Source organism: Lactuca sativa, chromosome 2 (assembly GCF_002870075.4).
Source record: "Lactuca sativa cultivar Salinas chromosome 2, Lsat_Salinas_v11, whole genome shotgun sequence".
NCBI lineage: Eukaryota > Viridiplantae > Streptophyta > Magnoliopsida > Asterales > Asteraceae > Lactuca > Lactuca sativa.
This window is the reverse complement of record NC_056624.2, coordinates 170,715,332-170,734,545: the sequence shown is the minus strand read 5'-3', so window position 1 is coordinate 170,734,545 and position 19,214 is coordinate 170,715,332. Positions and strand designations below refer to the sequence as shown.

Here is a 19,214-nt window from a genome sequence, read left to right as displayed (position 1 = left end):
TGTATATGGTACACCGGACTCCATAGAGGTAATATCGCCAAATCTTGAGGGCGAAAACAACTGCTCCCAACTCCAAATCATGCGTCGGGTAGTTCACCTCATGAGGCTTGAGATGTCTCGAAGCGTAGGCAATGACATGCCCCCTCTGCATCAGTACCGCGCCCAACCCTAAAATGGACGCGTCGCAGTAAACCACAAAATCCTCTATGCCCTCTAGCAGGGCTAAGATTGGCGCCTCGCACAATCTCTGTCTCAACGTCTCAAAGGCAGCCTGCTGCTCGGGTCCCCACTGAAAGACTACGACCTTCTTCGTCAGCCGTGTCAGGGGTACGGCTGTCTTGGAGAAATCCTGAATGAATCTCCGATAATAGCTTGCTAATCCTAGGAAGCTCCGAATCTCGGATGGAGACTTTGGAACCTCCCATCTCATCACGGCCTCGACCTTGGCCGGGTCGACCAGAATCCCGTTTTGGTTGACAAGGTGTCCGAGAAATTGCACCTCGCGCAACCAAAACTCACACTTGGAGAACTTGGCATACAAGCTCTCCCTCCTCAGGGTCTCCAAAACCTCTCTCAGATGTTCCTCATGCTCTTCCTGTGTCTTGGAATAAACCAAGATGTCATCGATGAAGACTATCACAGACCGATCCAACATCGGTCTGCATACGCGGTTCATGAGGTCCATGAACGTGACAGGAGCATTGGTGAGCCCAAACGGCATCACCATGAACTCATAATGGCCATAGCACGTCCGAAACGCGGTCTTCTGCGCATCCTCCTCTCTGACCCTCATCTGATGATAACCCAAGCGCAAGTCAATCTTGGAGAACCAAGATGCTCCCTGAAGCTGGTCAAAGAGGTCATCAATTCTCGGGAGTGGGTAACGGTTCTTCACCGTTACCTTGTTTAGCTCCCAATAATCTATACACATCCGATGCGACCCGTCCTTCTTCTTCACAAATAGAATTGGGGATCCCCAGGGTGAACTGCTCGGTCTAATGAATCCCTTGTCTAGCAGCTCCTGCAGCTGCGTAGACAACTCTTGCATCTCAGGAGGAGCCAACCGATGTGGTGCCTTGGCTATCGGAGCCGCACCAGGAACGAGGTCAATCCTGAACTCCACCTGTCGCTCTGGAGGTATCCCAGGAAGCTCCTCTGGGAAAACATCTACAAAATCTCGCACCACCGGAACCTCGCTCACTGTCGCCTTACCCGCCTCCCGGCTATCCATTACGTACACGACATATCCTGCGCATCCCAGCTGAAGGTAGCGTCTAGCCCTCGCTGCTGAACATACTGCGGGTCCACACTGCGGCCTCTCGCCATGAATCACTAACTCTCCCCCACCTGGGGCCCTGACTCGCACTAGCTGTTGCGCGCAATCTATCACTGCCCCATTAGGGCTCAACCAATCCATGACTATAATCACTTTGTTCCCACACAACGGAATGGGAACCACATCCACCAAATAGCGCTCCTCGAATAACCTCAGAACACAATCTCTGAACACTGATGACGCTCGCACCGATCGATCGTCAGCAATCTCCACCTCCAAAGGGCAATCCAACATGCCCAAAGACTCAGTGAACTTCTTGCTAAGCGCAAGGGAAACAAACGATCGGGTAGCACCCGAGTCGAACAACACCTGGACTGGGATACCGTTCACATGGAACGATCCTAGCACATATATATACATATACCAAGCACATATCAATATCATAACTTCATATAAATAAATGAGAGGGAAAGAATCATACCCTTCACCACATCGGGTGTTGCGCGTGCCTCCTTGGCGGTCAGCTGAAATGCCCGACTCCTCACCACTGGAGCCTCTGCCTTGCCCTGCTGGCCATCTGTGATCCGCAGGGTCGCTGGAGCTGGCGCCTTCACTGGCGCTGCAACTGTCAACTGGGGGCAATTGGCCTTCTTGTGGCCCCTCTGGTTGCAGTGGAAACACAACAACTCAGTCGTCTGAATAACTGCTGCCGGAGCAGTGTAATTCCTGGTATAGTGCCCAGACTTGCCGCACTTATAGCAGCCTGATGATCCCAACATGCACGCCCCCTCGTGCGTCTTGTCGCATTTCCTGCAGCGACCCCGTCCCTGTTGGCCTTTCGGCCCCAAATCTGATCCCTTGGGCTTCTTCCCCGAAGCCCCTCCTGATTGTCCCTCTTCTGCCTTCCATTTCCGGATGTGCTCCAAATCTATCTCCCTCTCCCTCGCCCTGGCAATCATGGAGTCCAAGGTGGGGCAAGCTGAAAAACTAACGTGCTCCCGTATATCAGCTCGGAGCATGTCATGATAGCAGATCCTCCTCATGTCCTCATCACCTGCATATTGGGCACCAACAACGCCCTCTCCCGGAACTTGGCGGTGATCTCCGCCATAGTCTCTGTCGTCTACCTCATGTCTAAAAACTCCCTGGCCAGTTGCTGAAGCTCGACAGCCGGCGCAAACTCTGCCCTGAATCTGGTCACAAATTCCGACCAGGTCATAGCCTCGATCGCTGAGGCTCCCAACAAGTCACCCATTGAATCCCACCAGTCTCGAGCTCGGTCTCGTAAACACCTTGCTGCATACCTCACCTTCGACCCCTCGGGGCAGAAGCTAGTCAACTGTGCAGACTCGATGTCTACAATCCATCGTCTGGCGGCAATGGAGTCTTTCGCCCCATGAAAATCTGGCGCACCACTGCCCCGAAAGTCCTTAAAGGACAGTGTGCAAGATCCCGACTGGCCAGATGCCATGTCGCTCCTGAATGCCCGAAGGCGATCTTCCATCAACTCGATGATCCCCTCCTTGATCGACCCAAAGATAATGGGGGTCGACTCAAGGATACCCCTGGTGATCTCTGATGCGATGAACTCACGTAATCCCTCATCCACTGGCTCAGAACCTGATCTCGAACCTGACCCCTCTCCTGAACCGCCATCTATCGGCCTCGATCGTAGTACCACTATTCTGCAATACATAATAACAATCATTAGTGATACTGATACTTCTTCAGGGATCACAACTACTTACAAGTTCCCTGGTCTTATCTTGGCCTTCCTTGGTTTGGGTACGGATCCTTTGCTTTCAGTAGTACGGGCCCATACTACCTTCCACATCTATCCGTACCTTCTTCAAGGACTGCCTCGACTCCACCAGATCCCTTCCACTACTGCTGATCACCGCTATACTCATCCTAGGCTTGCCCTAGGGAAATCTCAGGCTCCACCCTACCGTGTCCTCAGCTGCTGAAGGCCTCCTCGTAATGCCAATTAACCATTACCTGAATACCATCTCATGTGGTGAGGCTCGGATAATCCTTCGAGTAACAGACTCGTCCCTACAACGGTTAGACTCAAACGAGAGCTGCGGAATAGGGTCAAATCCAGCACTCTAAGATTATTCAACCCTGATCACATGTGACGTGACATATTCACCTAATGGCTAACTCCCACCACTCAGAGTCCCACAAAGCACAAAGCAAGCAACATTCGAACTAAGGAAACAATCTCAAGCAAATCCGCCGTCATAGAGAGAAATTGAACTAGCATACAGAGCTAAACTCATACTATCAGGCATAACCTAACAGACTATCCTACTGCCGTCTACTCAATTCGAGCATGCAATTTTCATACACTGAAGCACATAAAGCAGGCACATAAGGCATCACTCCTAGATCCTTAGTCCTATTCTAGCATGCTGTTCTACTGAAACTAATAAACATAACATAAGCTTGTATGGGTACTTTGGGGAATACTTACTTGAGCTCGGCCGGTTGCGCACATCACACACTTCGTTCTTTCTCAAAACCCTTTTCTTAATTCTTAGAAACATTTCTTTTTGGAAAATCTTTTAATCCCTTGATTTGAGTTCAGACACCCCCGAAGGTGAGTCCGAATCCCTCAAACCAGGGCTCTGATACCAACTTGTAACATCCCAAAAATACGAGCCAAAAATTTCATTTTTTAAAAACAAGTACACGGCAAAACATTAGAAATAAAGGTTTCAACGATGACATCATTTCACAAAAGATATTGCATGTCTAGAAACATTTTTATATAACATTAACGTGTCAGAGTATAATTTCCCAGGAGGATCTCATGATGCGGAAAGCTAAGCATGTGTGTGACGTATCGCTACCGCGTCGACTCCTTCCCCTTCGAAGAAGAGGTACCTGAAACCAAAACCGAAAACTATAAGCACGAAGCTTAGTGAGTTCCCCCATTGTACCACATACCATATAACTGATGGGTTTTAGGCATAAGAACAATCCTATGTGCTCATACAAACCCTAATGCTTGGATCTAGGTTTCTCTATTATACATGCTTTGAATCCAAGACTAATAAACTTAGATCTAACATATTATAAACTGAATTAGGGTTTATAGAATTACCTTTGATTTTTATATAGCAATAACAATCAATTCCTTGCTTGGATTGGCCTTAGAAAGCTTAGTGCCTCAAGTGCTGCACCTCTAATGGAGTCACAAACACCATATACAACTTGGATGAAGAGGAGAAGAAGAGAGGCTGCCCAAAAACGACTAGAAACCCTAGAGAATCAGTTGTCCACGTTTTTGGGGCCTAAGGGGTCCTTTATATACTTGTGTGGGCTGCTAGGGTTTCAGTCAAAACCCTAATGGACATCTTAAACTCTAAGCAGCCCATGGAACCTTCTGGATAAGGCTATGGACGAAAATATGACGGGCTTCCATCATAATTTCGTTCACCCCTTATTCCTTTAGTATTCCTTAGCCCAATAACTCAATTATCCAATAATTGCAGTCCAGTCCCCTGAATTTAATTAATCTCTTTTAGCCACAAAATTAATTATCAATTAATTCTTGACTAATATTAATCAAACAATATGATTTCTCTTTTAATATATTATTCTCATAATATATTAATAAATCATATTTAAACCTTTCTCTCCTTAAATCATCCTACATATTGCTATGGTGAAGGCAACCCAAAAGGACCATGCTCATAATCGGGTCAAGTACATACCAAAATAGTTATGGACTTAGACACTAATCCAACAATAACCACATATCATACATGTATTGTCAGGCATATCTGGGTGCCCAACCTACCCCTCCGATCCTCTCGACCGGATGTTGCCTAGCATATCTAGGTGCTGACCTCCCCTTCGGTCCTCTCGACTGGATACTGCCTAGCATACCTGGGTGTTGGCCTCCCCTTTGGTCCTCTCGACCGGATATCTTGGGGACTATCTCCCCCTACTGTCACTAGCACATAGCATCATATCATACTAGCACATAAACATAACACAGGTAGCGGTAATCCCTAGATGAATATCACAGAGACAATCATCTACATACAACTCCTACTGGTGGGCTGACATTGTGGCCGTAGACCCACCGCTACTGGAAGGTAACTCACTTCGAAAGTAACTGCAGAAGTCTGCTTGCTAAGCGCCTGACTGCTGAATCAGAAATCCTCCGGCTATAAATCATAAACATAGGTTAGCCTCTCATTCACACCCTTAGGTCAGATGACTGACCCTCCCTTCGACCCAGGTCAACTCCTTAGTCGAGGTCAACTTCCAGTTGACTGGACTCGTCGAGCCATGGCACCGACTCGCCGAGCCCTTCTCCACCAACCCGGTTCCACTCTACAAGCCCCTTCTTCCCACTCACTGAATCGTCCTTAACTCACTACTCGGGACGATGGGACCGGCTCGCGATCCGACTCGCCGAGTCCATGAACAACTCGCCGAGTCCATGCGAGCAGACTTCCCACTCACTTCCAGATCCTTATCCGAACATCCTTCATGAGGGTTTGGGGTTTTTGGGACTATCGGAACACGTTAGATTGCTAATCCTACGTGCAAACACGAAGGGTTGGACTTCTGACACTTAAACCCTTCGTACACAATACAGTTCATACAACTCGCCGAGTTTGAAGAACAACTCATCGAGTACCAGGCAATCTTCATAGGACTTGCCGAGTTGTTCATCCAACTCGCCGAGTCTAAGGCCATATTCATAGAACTCGCTGAGTTCCACCTTGGGACTCGCCGAGTCCCTTGACCCATTTCCCATATGAGCCAAATCTGAGACATGCAACTCTTCAAAACCACATATCTATGATCCTAGGGCATGCTTATCACGTAAAGTTGCAAACTTTATGTGCATGCATGGCCCTATAAGCTCAAAATGCAATTCCAAGCTCTTTAAGAGGTCATGCACTCCATGGGGGTCCTCAATCACTTCAACCACAACAACTTTATGCTTCTAACACGTCCATAAAGTCTAGATCTGAAGTCCTTTCGGATTATTAAGCACAAACACATGGAGTTTGGTGTTTTAGGGCTTGAAAACCACCAAATTGGGACAAAATGGGATCTAATGAACTAAAGATCAAGGTAGAGACTTTACTACCGGAATGGAAACTTCTCCTAAAGTAGATTTCGGATCTACTCCCTCTCTTGCACTCTTCAAACTCTTCTTTTCTCCTTCTAAGCTCCAATGTGCCCCAAAAATCCTTCACAAGGCAACAAATCACCCAAACTTACAAATGGAGGCTAGGGTTTCGACGAGGAACGCTCTGAGGATGATAGAGGCTGAGATGGGGCTATAAGGACATTTAAATAGGGTGCAAACCCTAAGGATTTGGGTCTCCTCCTGATTGGCCTACTCGCCGAGTCCAGGCGTGGACTCGCCGAGTAGATCACTTAAAGCCCGCACCCATCTCGACATCAACTCGCCGAGTAGCTCTTCCACAAAGAACCTTTAATCAAAACAAATACGTACCAGGAACTGGGCATTACAGTTTCTTTACCTTCATACACAATATCATTCTCTTTCTACTTGAAATTCATTCTCACCTAAATTATCAATTTTTGGTTTTAGATAAAATGAAGTCGCATAACATGAAGGAGTGGGGATTTTTCATCTTTAAGAATCCATTTGATTTTGGTGTAATGGTTTTAATCCGACATAGTGTTAAAGTATTGATTGACAGAAACTTTGTTAATTTTGCATAGTTTGGCAACCGAAATTAGATTACGATGTAAATTAGGAGCACATAATATATGAGGTAGGGAGAGAGAGCAGGACGATGTAGGGATACTACTGTCACTAGTGTGAGTGATTTTGAGACCCATACCATTGCCAAGAACAATTTCATCAGGCCCTCCATAGTCCATTGGAGGTTGCAGGTTAGATGGATCTGATGTAAAGTGATGTGATGCACCGCTGTCAAAGAGCCAAGTGGGTTGAACTGGGTTTGTTCTAGTGGTTGTGGTGTTGGCAACTGGTCCTGTGTTTATTTCAATGTTGTTCTCACGTAGAAACCGTGAGAGTTTACGACATTCCTTCGTATCATGGCCATCGATGGAGCAGAATTGGCAATGAGAGTTTGAGCGAGTGTTGCGATTTCCGGTGTAGGAGTTTGGCGATTTTGACCATTGTGGGCGTGAGTTACGTGATCCCTGGCGAGACCCATGATGTAACCATGGATTGGAGGTCAGGGGATGCATGGATCTGTTTAGAGGAGTAGACCCATTACGTGAAGTGTGGGTGTAGTTGGCTGTGACAACATCAAAAGGAGGAATTGTTGTTTCCTTCAAGAGCCGTTCAAAATCTACTAATTTGTCATAGAGTTCGGAGTAAGTAATTGGGTTTTCCTGGACTTTGATAGCAGCAACAACGGTTTTGAAGTCATCACCTAGTTGATTGATGATGTGAATCATCAAGTCTTCATCAGTGACCGGACTTTGGGCTAAGGCAAGATCGTCGGCAATGGATCGCATGTCGTGAAGATATTCAGTAATAGTACGTGATCCTTTTGGATTGGTGGTAAGTTTAGATTTGAGCGAGATGATTCGGGAACGGGAAGCGTTGGCATAGCTTGTGATGAGACAGGACCAAGCTTCATGTGATATTTCAGCAGAAGATAGCAAGGGTTGTATAGCATCTGTGCAACTACCAAGTAAGGCGATGAATAAGATCTGATCTTGTCTGTACCAGTGAGAGTACTCAACATTGGTTTTAGTGGGAGGTTTTGAAGAACCATCGATGAAGTAGAGGAGATCAGGGCCGATGAGGGTGGAACGGACTTGTTTTCTCCAAACAGGAAAATTAGATGCAGTAAGTTTGATAGGGAATTGGGTAGTGGCCGTGAGATGAATGATGGTGGTAGAAGGAGTTGATTTTTCTGACATGATTGTGATGATTCTGCAGGTTTGAGAAGAAGGAAGGCAGTGGGGATCGAGATTTCTCAGAGGAGAATGAGAGCTCTTGATACCATGTTAAAGTATTGATTTTAATATTGAATTTTTCACACATTACAGGGAAAATAAGTGGCCAATATAAAGCCTTTACAGGAGTATTTACAGGAGTAAAGGTAGCTGTCAATTACACCTAAAATAACAATACATGGTAAACTTTGACTAACTAAATATGGTAAATATTATAATGGAGATGATTGTGGAAATATTTACGTGATTGCCTTGATACATAGTTCTTGGTGCCGAGAAGTTCATTTGATGAGGAAAATTCATCGAAGCGGAGAGACGAGTCAGCACGAAGTGGGGAGTGGAACTCGTTGAGTTTGGAATCGGTTTCGGAGATTGATCAGCGATTAGTGACAGAGTCGTGGTGGCGATGGTATAAAGAGAGGTGAAAGATTACATTAGAGTAACAATGGTGGTGGTATTATGGTGGTTTGAAGCCTACAAATATAAAGATCTAGGTGAGTTGATAAGGAATAGAGAAAGAGAGAGATGGTTGTCTTCAAGACTGATGAGAGGGAAGAGAGATGACTAGAGGGTTAAAAGGGTGATAAAGGAATGAAGGATAAAGGAAGAAGGAGGAGACGGGGTGCGGCTAAGTGGTGGGCCCATTTATTTTTAAATAACAAAAAATAATAATTAAAATAAAAAAGTTAAGAACAAAAAAGTAATTTCACATAGGTTTAACTATAAAATTTTAATAAAGTTAATCAAAAGGACTAGTAGTGGGACAAATTTAAAACTAAAAAGGATCACTGATGTACAATGTATGTTGTAAAGTGATCATTGAAGCAAAATTGTTTCATAAAGATTGGTTTAGGGACAAAATCAAAACCATAAGGACCATTTGTGATTTTTTTTGGAAATATGAATAATCCTTGTGATTTCCAAACATAATCCAATGATTATTTATGTGCTCTTCTAGTCACTTCATCATTTGAGCATCCTCCTGTAAGCGGTGAGTTTTTGTTTACTCTGTTTGCCTATGAGATTTTGTTTACTCTTTTTGTGTACTGTGTTTGCTGTGAGTTTTTGTTTACTCTGTTTGCCTACTTTCTTTAAAATATTGTACTTTTTTTGTGACATGTAAAATTTGTTATATGTCTATCTGTGTGGTGCGCTTCTGGTAATGGATAATGTAGTGAAGTACTCATAACATAATTGTCTTAGAAAATATATTTTTTTGTGTGCATGTATGATTTGTTTGTGTTATTGTTCTTGGTTTTGTTGCTTCTTATAACCAATGTTTTTGGGTTTAATATGTTTGTAGATTGAACTTACGGTAAACCCATGTTTTTTAGTTTAATATGTTTTGGTAAATCATGTATTTTGTTTCAAAATTTGAATATAACATATTCATATTTGTTATGGAAAGTGTCAGCCACGGAAAAGAATGTGTCCAAAGTTTTTGCAAAGATATTTACCAAAAAGAAGTATGTCATTATATCTTCAAACAAATACAACTTTTATGATAAAGTAAATTATACTTATTTTGTTAACTCGTAACGTCCTTACTGTTTGTTTTTGTTGCGTGTTTGGTCCTTTTCTTACCTAAAAATACTATTTTGCCCTTGATTTTTAAATTTATTTAAATAAACACACCCCAAACCCACTTTCACTTCATCTTATCTTACCTTACCTACCACACCTTATTTAAACGAATTAAAAAATTAAGGGAAAAATAATCTTTTGACAAAACTGCAAAAATGATACTTATGGTATGCATTTTTCCTAAGGTTTAGTCCAAACCTCGATTTTTTTTTTTGGCTTCATGGTCCTTTTGAGGTAGTTTGTTTGTGTTTTTGGTCCCTCAGTACACTGAAATGACTGTAATGTCCTTCTGATATTTTTTAAATGTTTTTCTTATTTAATTTAAATAGAAATAAATAATTAATTAATTTGGGCCCACATCTCTCTCTCTCTCTCTTTCTCTCTCTCTCTCTCTCTCTCTCTCTCTCTCTCTCTCTCTCCATCAAACGCTAATACCCTAACATCACCCTTCCTCCTTCATAGAAAGTACCTGCAACACACACAAAATTTCCCTAATTCATTGTTCTTCTCATGGCGATGCCTTTCCTCTCAGGCTTCACAACCACTAGAGCGAAAATGGTGGAATGTTGAGCTCGTCGGTGGGGGCAACAAGGTTCATGTCGATTGCAACAGAAATCTCGTTTAGCGGCAAACAATGTGGCTTGTCACCCACACCACCAAAGGTCCTGACACCCCTCTGTCGCTCCCTTCAGGCCGCACACGCCACCTGACATCTTTTCCTTTTCCGGCCAGATCGAGTCAAAGGAATCGTCGCTTTCGATGTTGTGTTCTTTCCTAGATCTCCATATATCAATTCGAATCAATCATTGACCAAATCATTCAAATTTTAGTGGCTAGTTTTGATGGGTTCTTTTTTTGTGATGGTGATTCAAGATATATGTGAAGTGATTTAAACCGATTGCGAGATGGGAATATGTGGGAATATTGGAATTGGGGTTTACACCATTTCGTCTCCTCTAAAACTACACCTGCAATCTAGAACCCAAACTATGGCAGTTTAATAGGAGAAGTGAAGTGATTCTAGTGGTATATCCTCTCTTGATTTTATTTTTGTTGAAACAAGGTCAAGCATGTAAAAAGAAAAATAGAAAAGGACGAAGGTGGAAGAAGGAAGAAGGAAGAAGAAGATGGGGTTGGAGGAATTAGATGTGTTTCTTTTTCTAGAGAGATATATAGAGAGATATATGGGCCAAAATTAATTATTTATTTTCTTTTTCATTTAAATTAAATATAAGAAACATAAAAAAAATATCAGAAGGGCATTACAATCATTTCAGTTTACCGTGGGACCAAAACCAAAAACAAACTATTTCAAAAGGACCATGAAGACAAAAAAGTTGAGGTTTTGACTAAACATCAGAAAAAATGAATACCACAAATACCATTTTTGCAGTTTTGTCTAGTCTTTTTATGTAAGACATGGACCAAACGCGCAATAAAAATAAACTGTAGGGATCTTCTGAATTAAAAAAATAAGTTAGTGACCAAACGTGCAAATTACCCCAAACCATAGGGATCATTTGTGTGATTTACTCTTTGTGATAAATTAGGGAGTGCCCTAAAAGAGTTCGGTAAAATGTTGAAGATAAATTCGCGGGTTCAAGTTTTTAGGGTTTTGTCAGTTTTGCCCAAAATTGAATTTTATGTCTGTTTTTACCCTAACATTTTCCAAAAAATGTTCGGTTTTACCCTTGTACGGCGATAACAGGTTACCATTATATTAACTTCGCAAAAAAACCTTTAAGTTTACAGTTTTTTACGTTTTTACCCCTAAGTTTATAATTTTTTTTTACACTTTTACCCTATGTATTTTTTTGTTCATATTATACGTATTCAAACAGAAAAATCATATTTATAAACGAAAAAAATTAATTAAATATTGTATTTACATTTTTTTAATGTTAATTCTTTATATATATATATATATATATATATATATATATATATATATATATATATATATATATATATATCTTTACTATCTTATAAAAGAAATCTAACTATTTCTAAAAATAGATTGATTATAATAATAATATTTTTTTAAGACGTTCAAATGATAAAGCTGATGGTATAAGTAACCATTAATAAAATAATATTAAATTTTAACCACATTTTGAATTCAAATATTTCTCATCAAATCTCCTTATATTTCTCAGCAATTTGATATGGTTCCCTCAAATCCCGGATTCATTCAAATTTTGAACCCTTTTAGATATCCTTAAATTTAGCATGTTGATTCAAATATCTCTTCCATCGCATATACCTATTTGTTCCCTGACCTGCTATAAAGCCCACCGTCCAGGAACAGAAAATGACTTCATTTCCCGTCTTCCAGTATCCCCAACCACCGGTTCTATGACACCGCTTTCTAACGTCTTTATTATTATTATTATTATTATTATTATTATTATTATTATTATTATTATTATTATTATTACTACTACACTTCTTTTCTCCACCTAATAAAATTAACACCAACACGTAACTAATAAATATTAATCTTAATTATAAATCATATTTGACTATTTATTGTATATTCATTTGAGATATGATATTTTTACGAATGGCCAAATAATTCACAAAAATAGATAATTCCTCGAAAGAAAATTATTCACCGTCCGCAAAAGAAATTATAACTAACTAATATTTTTTTGAAATAAAACAGACAATTTAGTTGCCGAAATGAAACTGAGAATGTATATATATATATATATATATATATATATATATATATATATATATATATATATATATATATATATATATATATATATATATATATAGCATTTAACATTGATATTATGATGTTAAACTAATGAAAAGACTAAGCTAAATATATAAGAGTTTAAGACTTTCATTTGATTTGATGACATTCATATTAAAAATAAGGGAGATAATCATTGTCAAAAGGAAAGTGTTCACTAAAATAAATATATTTGACGTCTGCGGAAAGAAAGCTAATCATCTATTGAAACTAATCGACGATAGTGAAAAAAAACTAGCCGTCATATCCAAATTTATAGCATAAAAGTCCAAAGTTAGTAATAAAATCATAAACAAGACAAACTTTAAGTTTTTTTTACATAATATTGTTTCTGCTAGGGACACAAAAGTATTAGTGAAGCCTAACGAAAATTTAAAAGGTGATGAAGTTTATACATCAAATGTGGTGTATAAAGAAGTGTTGCATGATTAATAATATATAATTAGTCATGTGTTATTACAAATTTTCATATTTTGTGTATTCTTATAATTCTTTATTTTTGTTTGAATGGCTTAAACATTTCATATTTTATGTCGTCTTGACCAGTTTGTTTTTATCGGTTATTTGATGTATCATGTAACAAATAACACCATAGTTTGATTATTTTGTCTTCGACATGTACTTTCTTTTGTAACATAACATTTTTGTAGAGGAAACATATCACCGAAAGAATTTACACGCCCCGCCGCTTTGCGCGGGTACACTGCTAGTATGTATATATATATATATATATATATATATATATATATATATGTGTGTGTGTGTGTGTGTGTGTGTGTGTGTATGGATTTTTTTTTCTTGGATAAACCATTTAAGATGTAAAAAAACAAATTAATATGTTTTTAGAACTACAAATACGTATTTTTATGTATTTAAAAATATACATAACAATAAAAAAACTTGTTCATTCATAAACATGTTTATATAAGTATATACATATATGTTTAGAAGTGTAAATATGTATATTTTGATATATGTTTTTTTTTAAGTATAAATATATTTTTAGAAGTATAGATACATATTAATATATAAAAATGTAAAAATATTTATTTATACTTCTAAAAACTATATCTATAAAACACATATTCATAATTCTAAAAATATTATTTATCTTTTTAAATGGTATAACAATGCAAAACACACGCACACAAACAAACAAACAAATGTGTGTATATATATATATATATATATATATATATATATATATATATATATATATATATATATATATATATATATGTATGTATATATATATATATATATATATATATATATATATATATATATATATAACATTAAAAAAATATAAATATAATATTTAATTAAATATTTTTTCGTATATAAATACAATTTTTTTTGCATGAATATGTATATTATGAAAAAAATATACTTAGGGTAAAAGTGTAAAAAAATTATAAACTTAAGGGTAAAAACGCAAAAAAAATAATAAATTTAAGGGTTTTTTGGCGAATTTAATATAATGGTAATCTGGAAAACCTGTTATCACCGGTAAAAGGGTAAAACCGAACATTTTTTCGAAAATGTTTGCGTAAAAACGGACATAAATTTCAACTTTTGGCAAAACCGACAAAATCCTGAAAACTTGAGAGTTTTTATGACATTAACCCTAAATTCGCCGATAAGGTTTTACAAAACATTCTTAGCCAACGACAACCTAACCACATCAAGAGTTTGTCGATCCAACATTTTCCAATCATACTACTTCATCTCTTCATGTTTCTTCTCATACAAATGTTAGTGTAACTTCTTCTAGATGTAATCTACAATCTAAAACTTATAAAATAAAAACCGTAACCTTCAAATTTATGGATCTCAACATTCTCACCTTCGGTCGTATCTCTATTTCTAATACTAATTGTTAGGTTTAAGAGATATGATAAACACAATAAAGATGCAAGTAAAAATAAAAAACAAAGTAATACAATAAGATTAACTATACTACATCTATATACAAAACTAAAAACATTTTATTAGATTTGTAGAAAATACACTATCACACTCACAATATGCCTTTATGGGTACAAAGCCCACAAGCCTAAAAAATCACCATTTGCTCTAGTCAAGACTCAAGAGCCACAACTTTATTATTGGCCTTACATTGAATACGTTTTGGCCTTGCCGCTACGCCCAACAACCCTTCTCTTGTGGACCGGGCCTCCAACTTTGGGTCGTGACCAAAACATAAAATATGTTAAAAAATCATTAATGGTAGCTTTTCTTCATTCCAAATAGGGCCGGCAATTCTCGACACGACCCACGATACGACACGAAATAAACGAGTTTGGGTTGAGTTTTTCAACACGCCAACCCGTCAACCCGTCAACCCGCCAACACGTTTATTAAACGGGTCATATATGAGTTTCTCAAAAAATAAATGGGTTGACCCGCCAACCCGTTTATATTTTTAATTAAAAAAATATATTTTTTATTTTTAAATGTATTTATATTTTGACTTGTGGTCCTAACTCATAAGGTCGTAAGTAAGTTTGTAACCAATTGATTTTCCTCATTTTTTCCCTAAATCAAATGGTGTATCGGTGTGTGGCTATATGAGCGATTGAGGCATTGAACATGTTTCTATGAATGTTTTTAATTTTCATTTGGATGTTTAAGACTTTAAGACTTAAGTAGTTAAGTGTCTAAAATTTAGATATGTTTGCATCAACCATCAAGAATTTATTCATGTTTAATTATTAATTTTATTTATGGAATCTAACCCACGAACCCAAATCTAACCCACAAACTCACCAACCTGTGAACCCGTATAAATAAATGGGTTCATGGGTCATATATGGGTTAATGTTCCAAACCCGCCAACCCGTGACCTGTATATTTAAATGGGTCGTGTTTGGGTTGACATATTTTGACCCGCCAACACGCCAACCCACGACACGCCAACCCGAACACGACACGACTGCCGAGCCTAATTCCAAAACGTCATAAAAGCCATAAATTATGTTCAAAAACTTGTACTCGGTTTACATATACATTTGCATTTACATTCTTTTATAAAAGAAACTTCAAAGGACGACTTATCAATTCTTCTTCAACGTTCATTATTCAGCTTACACAAATCTCAACAAACCTTCATCATCAAATCATTCCCTCACCCATTGCTGCGTTGTTAAACAATTTTTTGAGTTTTGGCATCACTGTTTCACCCTTCGATGAAGCCGATTTAGGGGTATATCGGGATGCTGGAGATCGAAACTTCTGTGATCTCACCCGTCTCGCAGTTCCCATGTTCCCAACTCTATACATGGATTTCCGAGACGATGCCATAACTTTTGCCCCGATCTTTGCATGTCGACTGCTTCGATCTTCTTCTGCTACGTCTTCTTCTTCTTCTTCTTCTTCCTCTACCTCAATGCTTAAATCCCTAATTTCTCGTTGTTTTATCTCAAATTTCATCAATATCTCTCTTTCGTTTGCCTTCAAAGCTTCCACCCAGGCCTCAGCTGCAGCGATTTTCTTATCAGCAAGGTCTTTAGCTCCACCTGCCTTCCCCGTTAAGTAATTGTATTCGAAATCCGTGATTGTGATTATCGAGCTGTTAATCGAAGCCATTTCTCTAGCTTCTACTGTAGTGTTGATCAGTTTCCTTAGATTTCCTAGGGTTTCAGATTCTGATGATTTGATTGCTTTAAGCTCCTCCATGGCAGCTACTAATTTTTCCTCTTCTAAATCTATTTCAAATTCAGTTTTATCAATTTCTCCCTTCATGTTTTCGATTTCTTCATCTACAACGTCTTTTTCTTTCTTTGCTTTCTCGGTTTCTGCTCTTAATTGTGCGAGTGTTATCGATAGATTGGCTGCAACTGTGTTGTTTTTCGTTTCAGAAGCTGTAAGTGCTTCTAGTCTGGCTTTCGCCCTTAAGATCTTCGAGTTGAGGTTTTGAACAGTCAACTCTCGTTTCTGTTCTGCTTTCTCTAATCGAGCTGTTTCCTCTCGAACATGCTTAAGCTCCTTTCTAATGATATCCATGGAGGCCATGAAATTAAACCCTTCTCCTTTAATGGAAGCAAGTTCTCGTTTTGCGGCCTCCAGTTCTTCTGTAATCGTGTTTAACGGAGACCCTTCTTGATTCCGTGACATGGCCTCAGTTCTCTTGTCCATTTCTTTAGCCATGTTCAGTTCACTTTCTAACAAATTTATATCAGAAAGCGTAATTTGAAGCTCTCTTGTCCTTTCGTTCTCTTCCACCTGAGTTTTATAGCGATTCGCTTCTTCCACTCTCTGCGCTTCAATGGCTTCCCATTCTCTAACAGCTTCAATTCGAGCTAATTCAACAAGAGCTTGTTCCTCACCCAGTTCTTGAATCTCTTTCTTCATCAATACAATGGAGGCAGAAAGATTGGACCTTTTAGAATTCGATTCTTTTGCTTCTCTCTCGGCGTGCCTCTTCTGCTTTAACACGCGAGCCATATCGAGCTTAAGTTTTTCCAATTCTCGTTTCACATGTTCAAGTTCCTTCATCACTTTTTCATATCGATCATCCTCGCTCCTCAATGAAGTTTCTGCTTCTTCTTCTTCTTGTTGGCGCCATTTTGGTTTTCTCTGCAATTTGGCTCTGGAATTTGATTCTTCGATCTTTAAAGTTAGATCACGAACTGCTCTTTTCGCATCAGAAAGCTCGGACTCTACGCTATCGGTTTCAGATTTCCACATTGGAGATTTCTCTTTGTTGTCTTTATTTCGATAGTTTTCCTTTTCTGCAGATGGCTGTAACAATTTGGAAACGAGAAATCCATAGACAACTCTATAAACTATAATCACGAATCATACGAATACGACAGAATCAAGATTGGAGTTACCTGAAGCATCATGACTGTTTGCTAGAACAACGTACAACACCAGAAGGAAAAAAGTACAATCTTTCACAGCATCACACACTCTGCACAAAACTAATGATTCAACCAACACCCAGAAAGCTCAACGAAGAAAGTACAACAAGTTGACTGCGCAAGGTAGAATCTTTCACTCAAGCACACAGAAACAAGATAAACAGAAAGTGGGATGAGATGGAAGATTTAGATAAAGTGAAAGGAATTTGGAAAGATTTGGGGTATATGTTTTGAATGGTTGAAGTTGTAAATAAAAGGAAAATGAGGGTTAAAAGTGAAGGAAAAAAATAGAATCTTGGCCATTGCTGTCTTGCTGGACATTGGAATCATCATAGCCTCTAATTTTTATACCCGGGACCCACTAATCTGCTTGTTATCATCTCCTATCATCGCTAATGGATAAATAATGTCTCCTTGCTCATGAAATACATGCATGTCCACAAGATACTTTTACTAATGGTAATTTGTTGTTGATAATTAAATAGTTATATGCATGATGGATGGTGGGTATTCTTTAGGAAATAAACAACATTCTTGAAGAAAAAATGTCATTTTCAAGGATCATTAGTATGAGCTAACTAATGTTCGTTTTTTCTGAAGTTTTTGTTTCCTTGGCCGGACATAGAAAAGGTCATTTAGGTGTTTTCATTTTTGATGTTTGTAGTTGTAGTAAAAGGTGAATCTTGTGTGGCTTATTAATAATCATCCAAACTCTCGTAATAAGGTTTGTCCTACTATGTCATTTGCAAAGACAATGTGTTAAAATTTTGTTGCACAAGATGGCGAACATGTTTTAGAGATGGTGGATTTTGAAGTTACATGATATTGTTTTTTAGTTGGAAAGGTTTCATGTTAGTATTAAGGTTGTGTTTGGTACATATAACATAGTGTTTTGTAATGTTTTGTGAAACCAAAAAGTAACTTATAAACTTATAAGCTATTTGAGATAATGTTTTATAAATTAACATACAAGCTAAAAACTAGTTTTTTCAGCTAGTGTACTAAAAAAAACCTATAATAACTTTGTTATTATGTTAAAGGTTTTTCTATTAATTGATAATCTTGAAAATAGCACCCTTTATATAAACGGTGCTAGGGAATACAATGATGAGGAAACTAACAAACACTCCTAAATTAAAGAGATAAACATAAAATGAACAGATATGGATATAAACGGAAAAAAATATTATTCTCAGTACTCCCCCTCAAGTTGAAGCGTGAAGATTTATAACGCCCAACTTGTCAAGAAAATCACGAAATCGTTGAGCCCCTAAAGGCTTGGTGAAAACATCAGCAACTTGAGTCTTCGAGTCAATCTGCATAAGCAGAACTTCCTTGGACTCAACGCGTTCTCGAACAAAATAGCAATCCATTTCCACATGCTTAGTTTGCTCATGGAAAACTGAATTATTGTCGATATGCCTCGCAGCTTGATTATCACAAAAAAGTTGAGTTGGACCAAAATGAGACATGTAAAGCTCCTTCAACATCCACCTCATACATATTACTTCACTAACAGTAGATGTCATGGCTCTGTATTCGACCTCAGCCGATAAAAGGGAGACAAATGACTGCTTCTTTGATTTCCAGAAAATCAAAGAACCACCTAATAGTAGAAGGTATCCAGTTCTAGACCTTCTAGTCATTGCCTGAGAACATTGACATAGTAAGTGATGTCTGGTCGAGTCGCTTGAAGATAGAGCAATCTACCCACAGGACGTCTATATTGATTGGCATCTATCGTGGCTTCTCCTTCACATTTATCTAGTTTCAAAATTTTCTCCAT

General features: G+C 38.6%; 1 protein-coding gene across 1 annotated transcript; it reads right to left on the bottom strand.

Moving 5' to 3' along the window:
- Window positions 1-15,508: 15,508 nt before the first annotated feature.
- LOC111903093 (protein PLASTID MOVEMENT IMPAIRED 2) lies at window positions 15,509-17,718 on the bottom strand. Its single transcript, XM_023898878.3, has 2 exons — window positions 17,399-17,718; window positions 15,509-17,306 (listed from the first exon to the last, which is right to left on the bottom strand). The coding sequence occupies exons 1-2, from the start codon at window positions 17,408-17,410 to the stop codon at window positions 15,678-15,680; spliced, it is 1,641 nt and encodes a 546-aa protein (XP_023754646.1). The 5' UTR covers window positions 17,411-17,718; the 3' UTR covers window positions 15,509-15,677.
- Window positions 17,719-19,214: the final 1,496 nt, after the last annotated feature.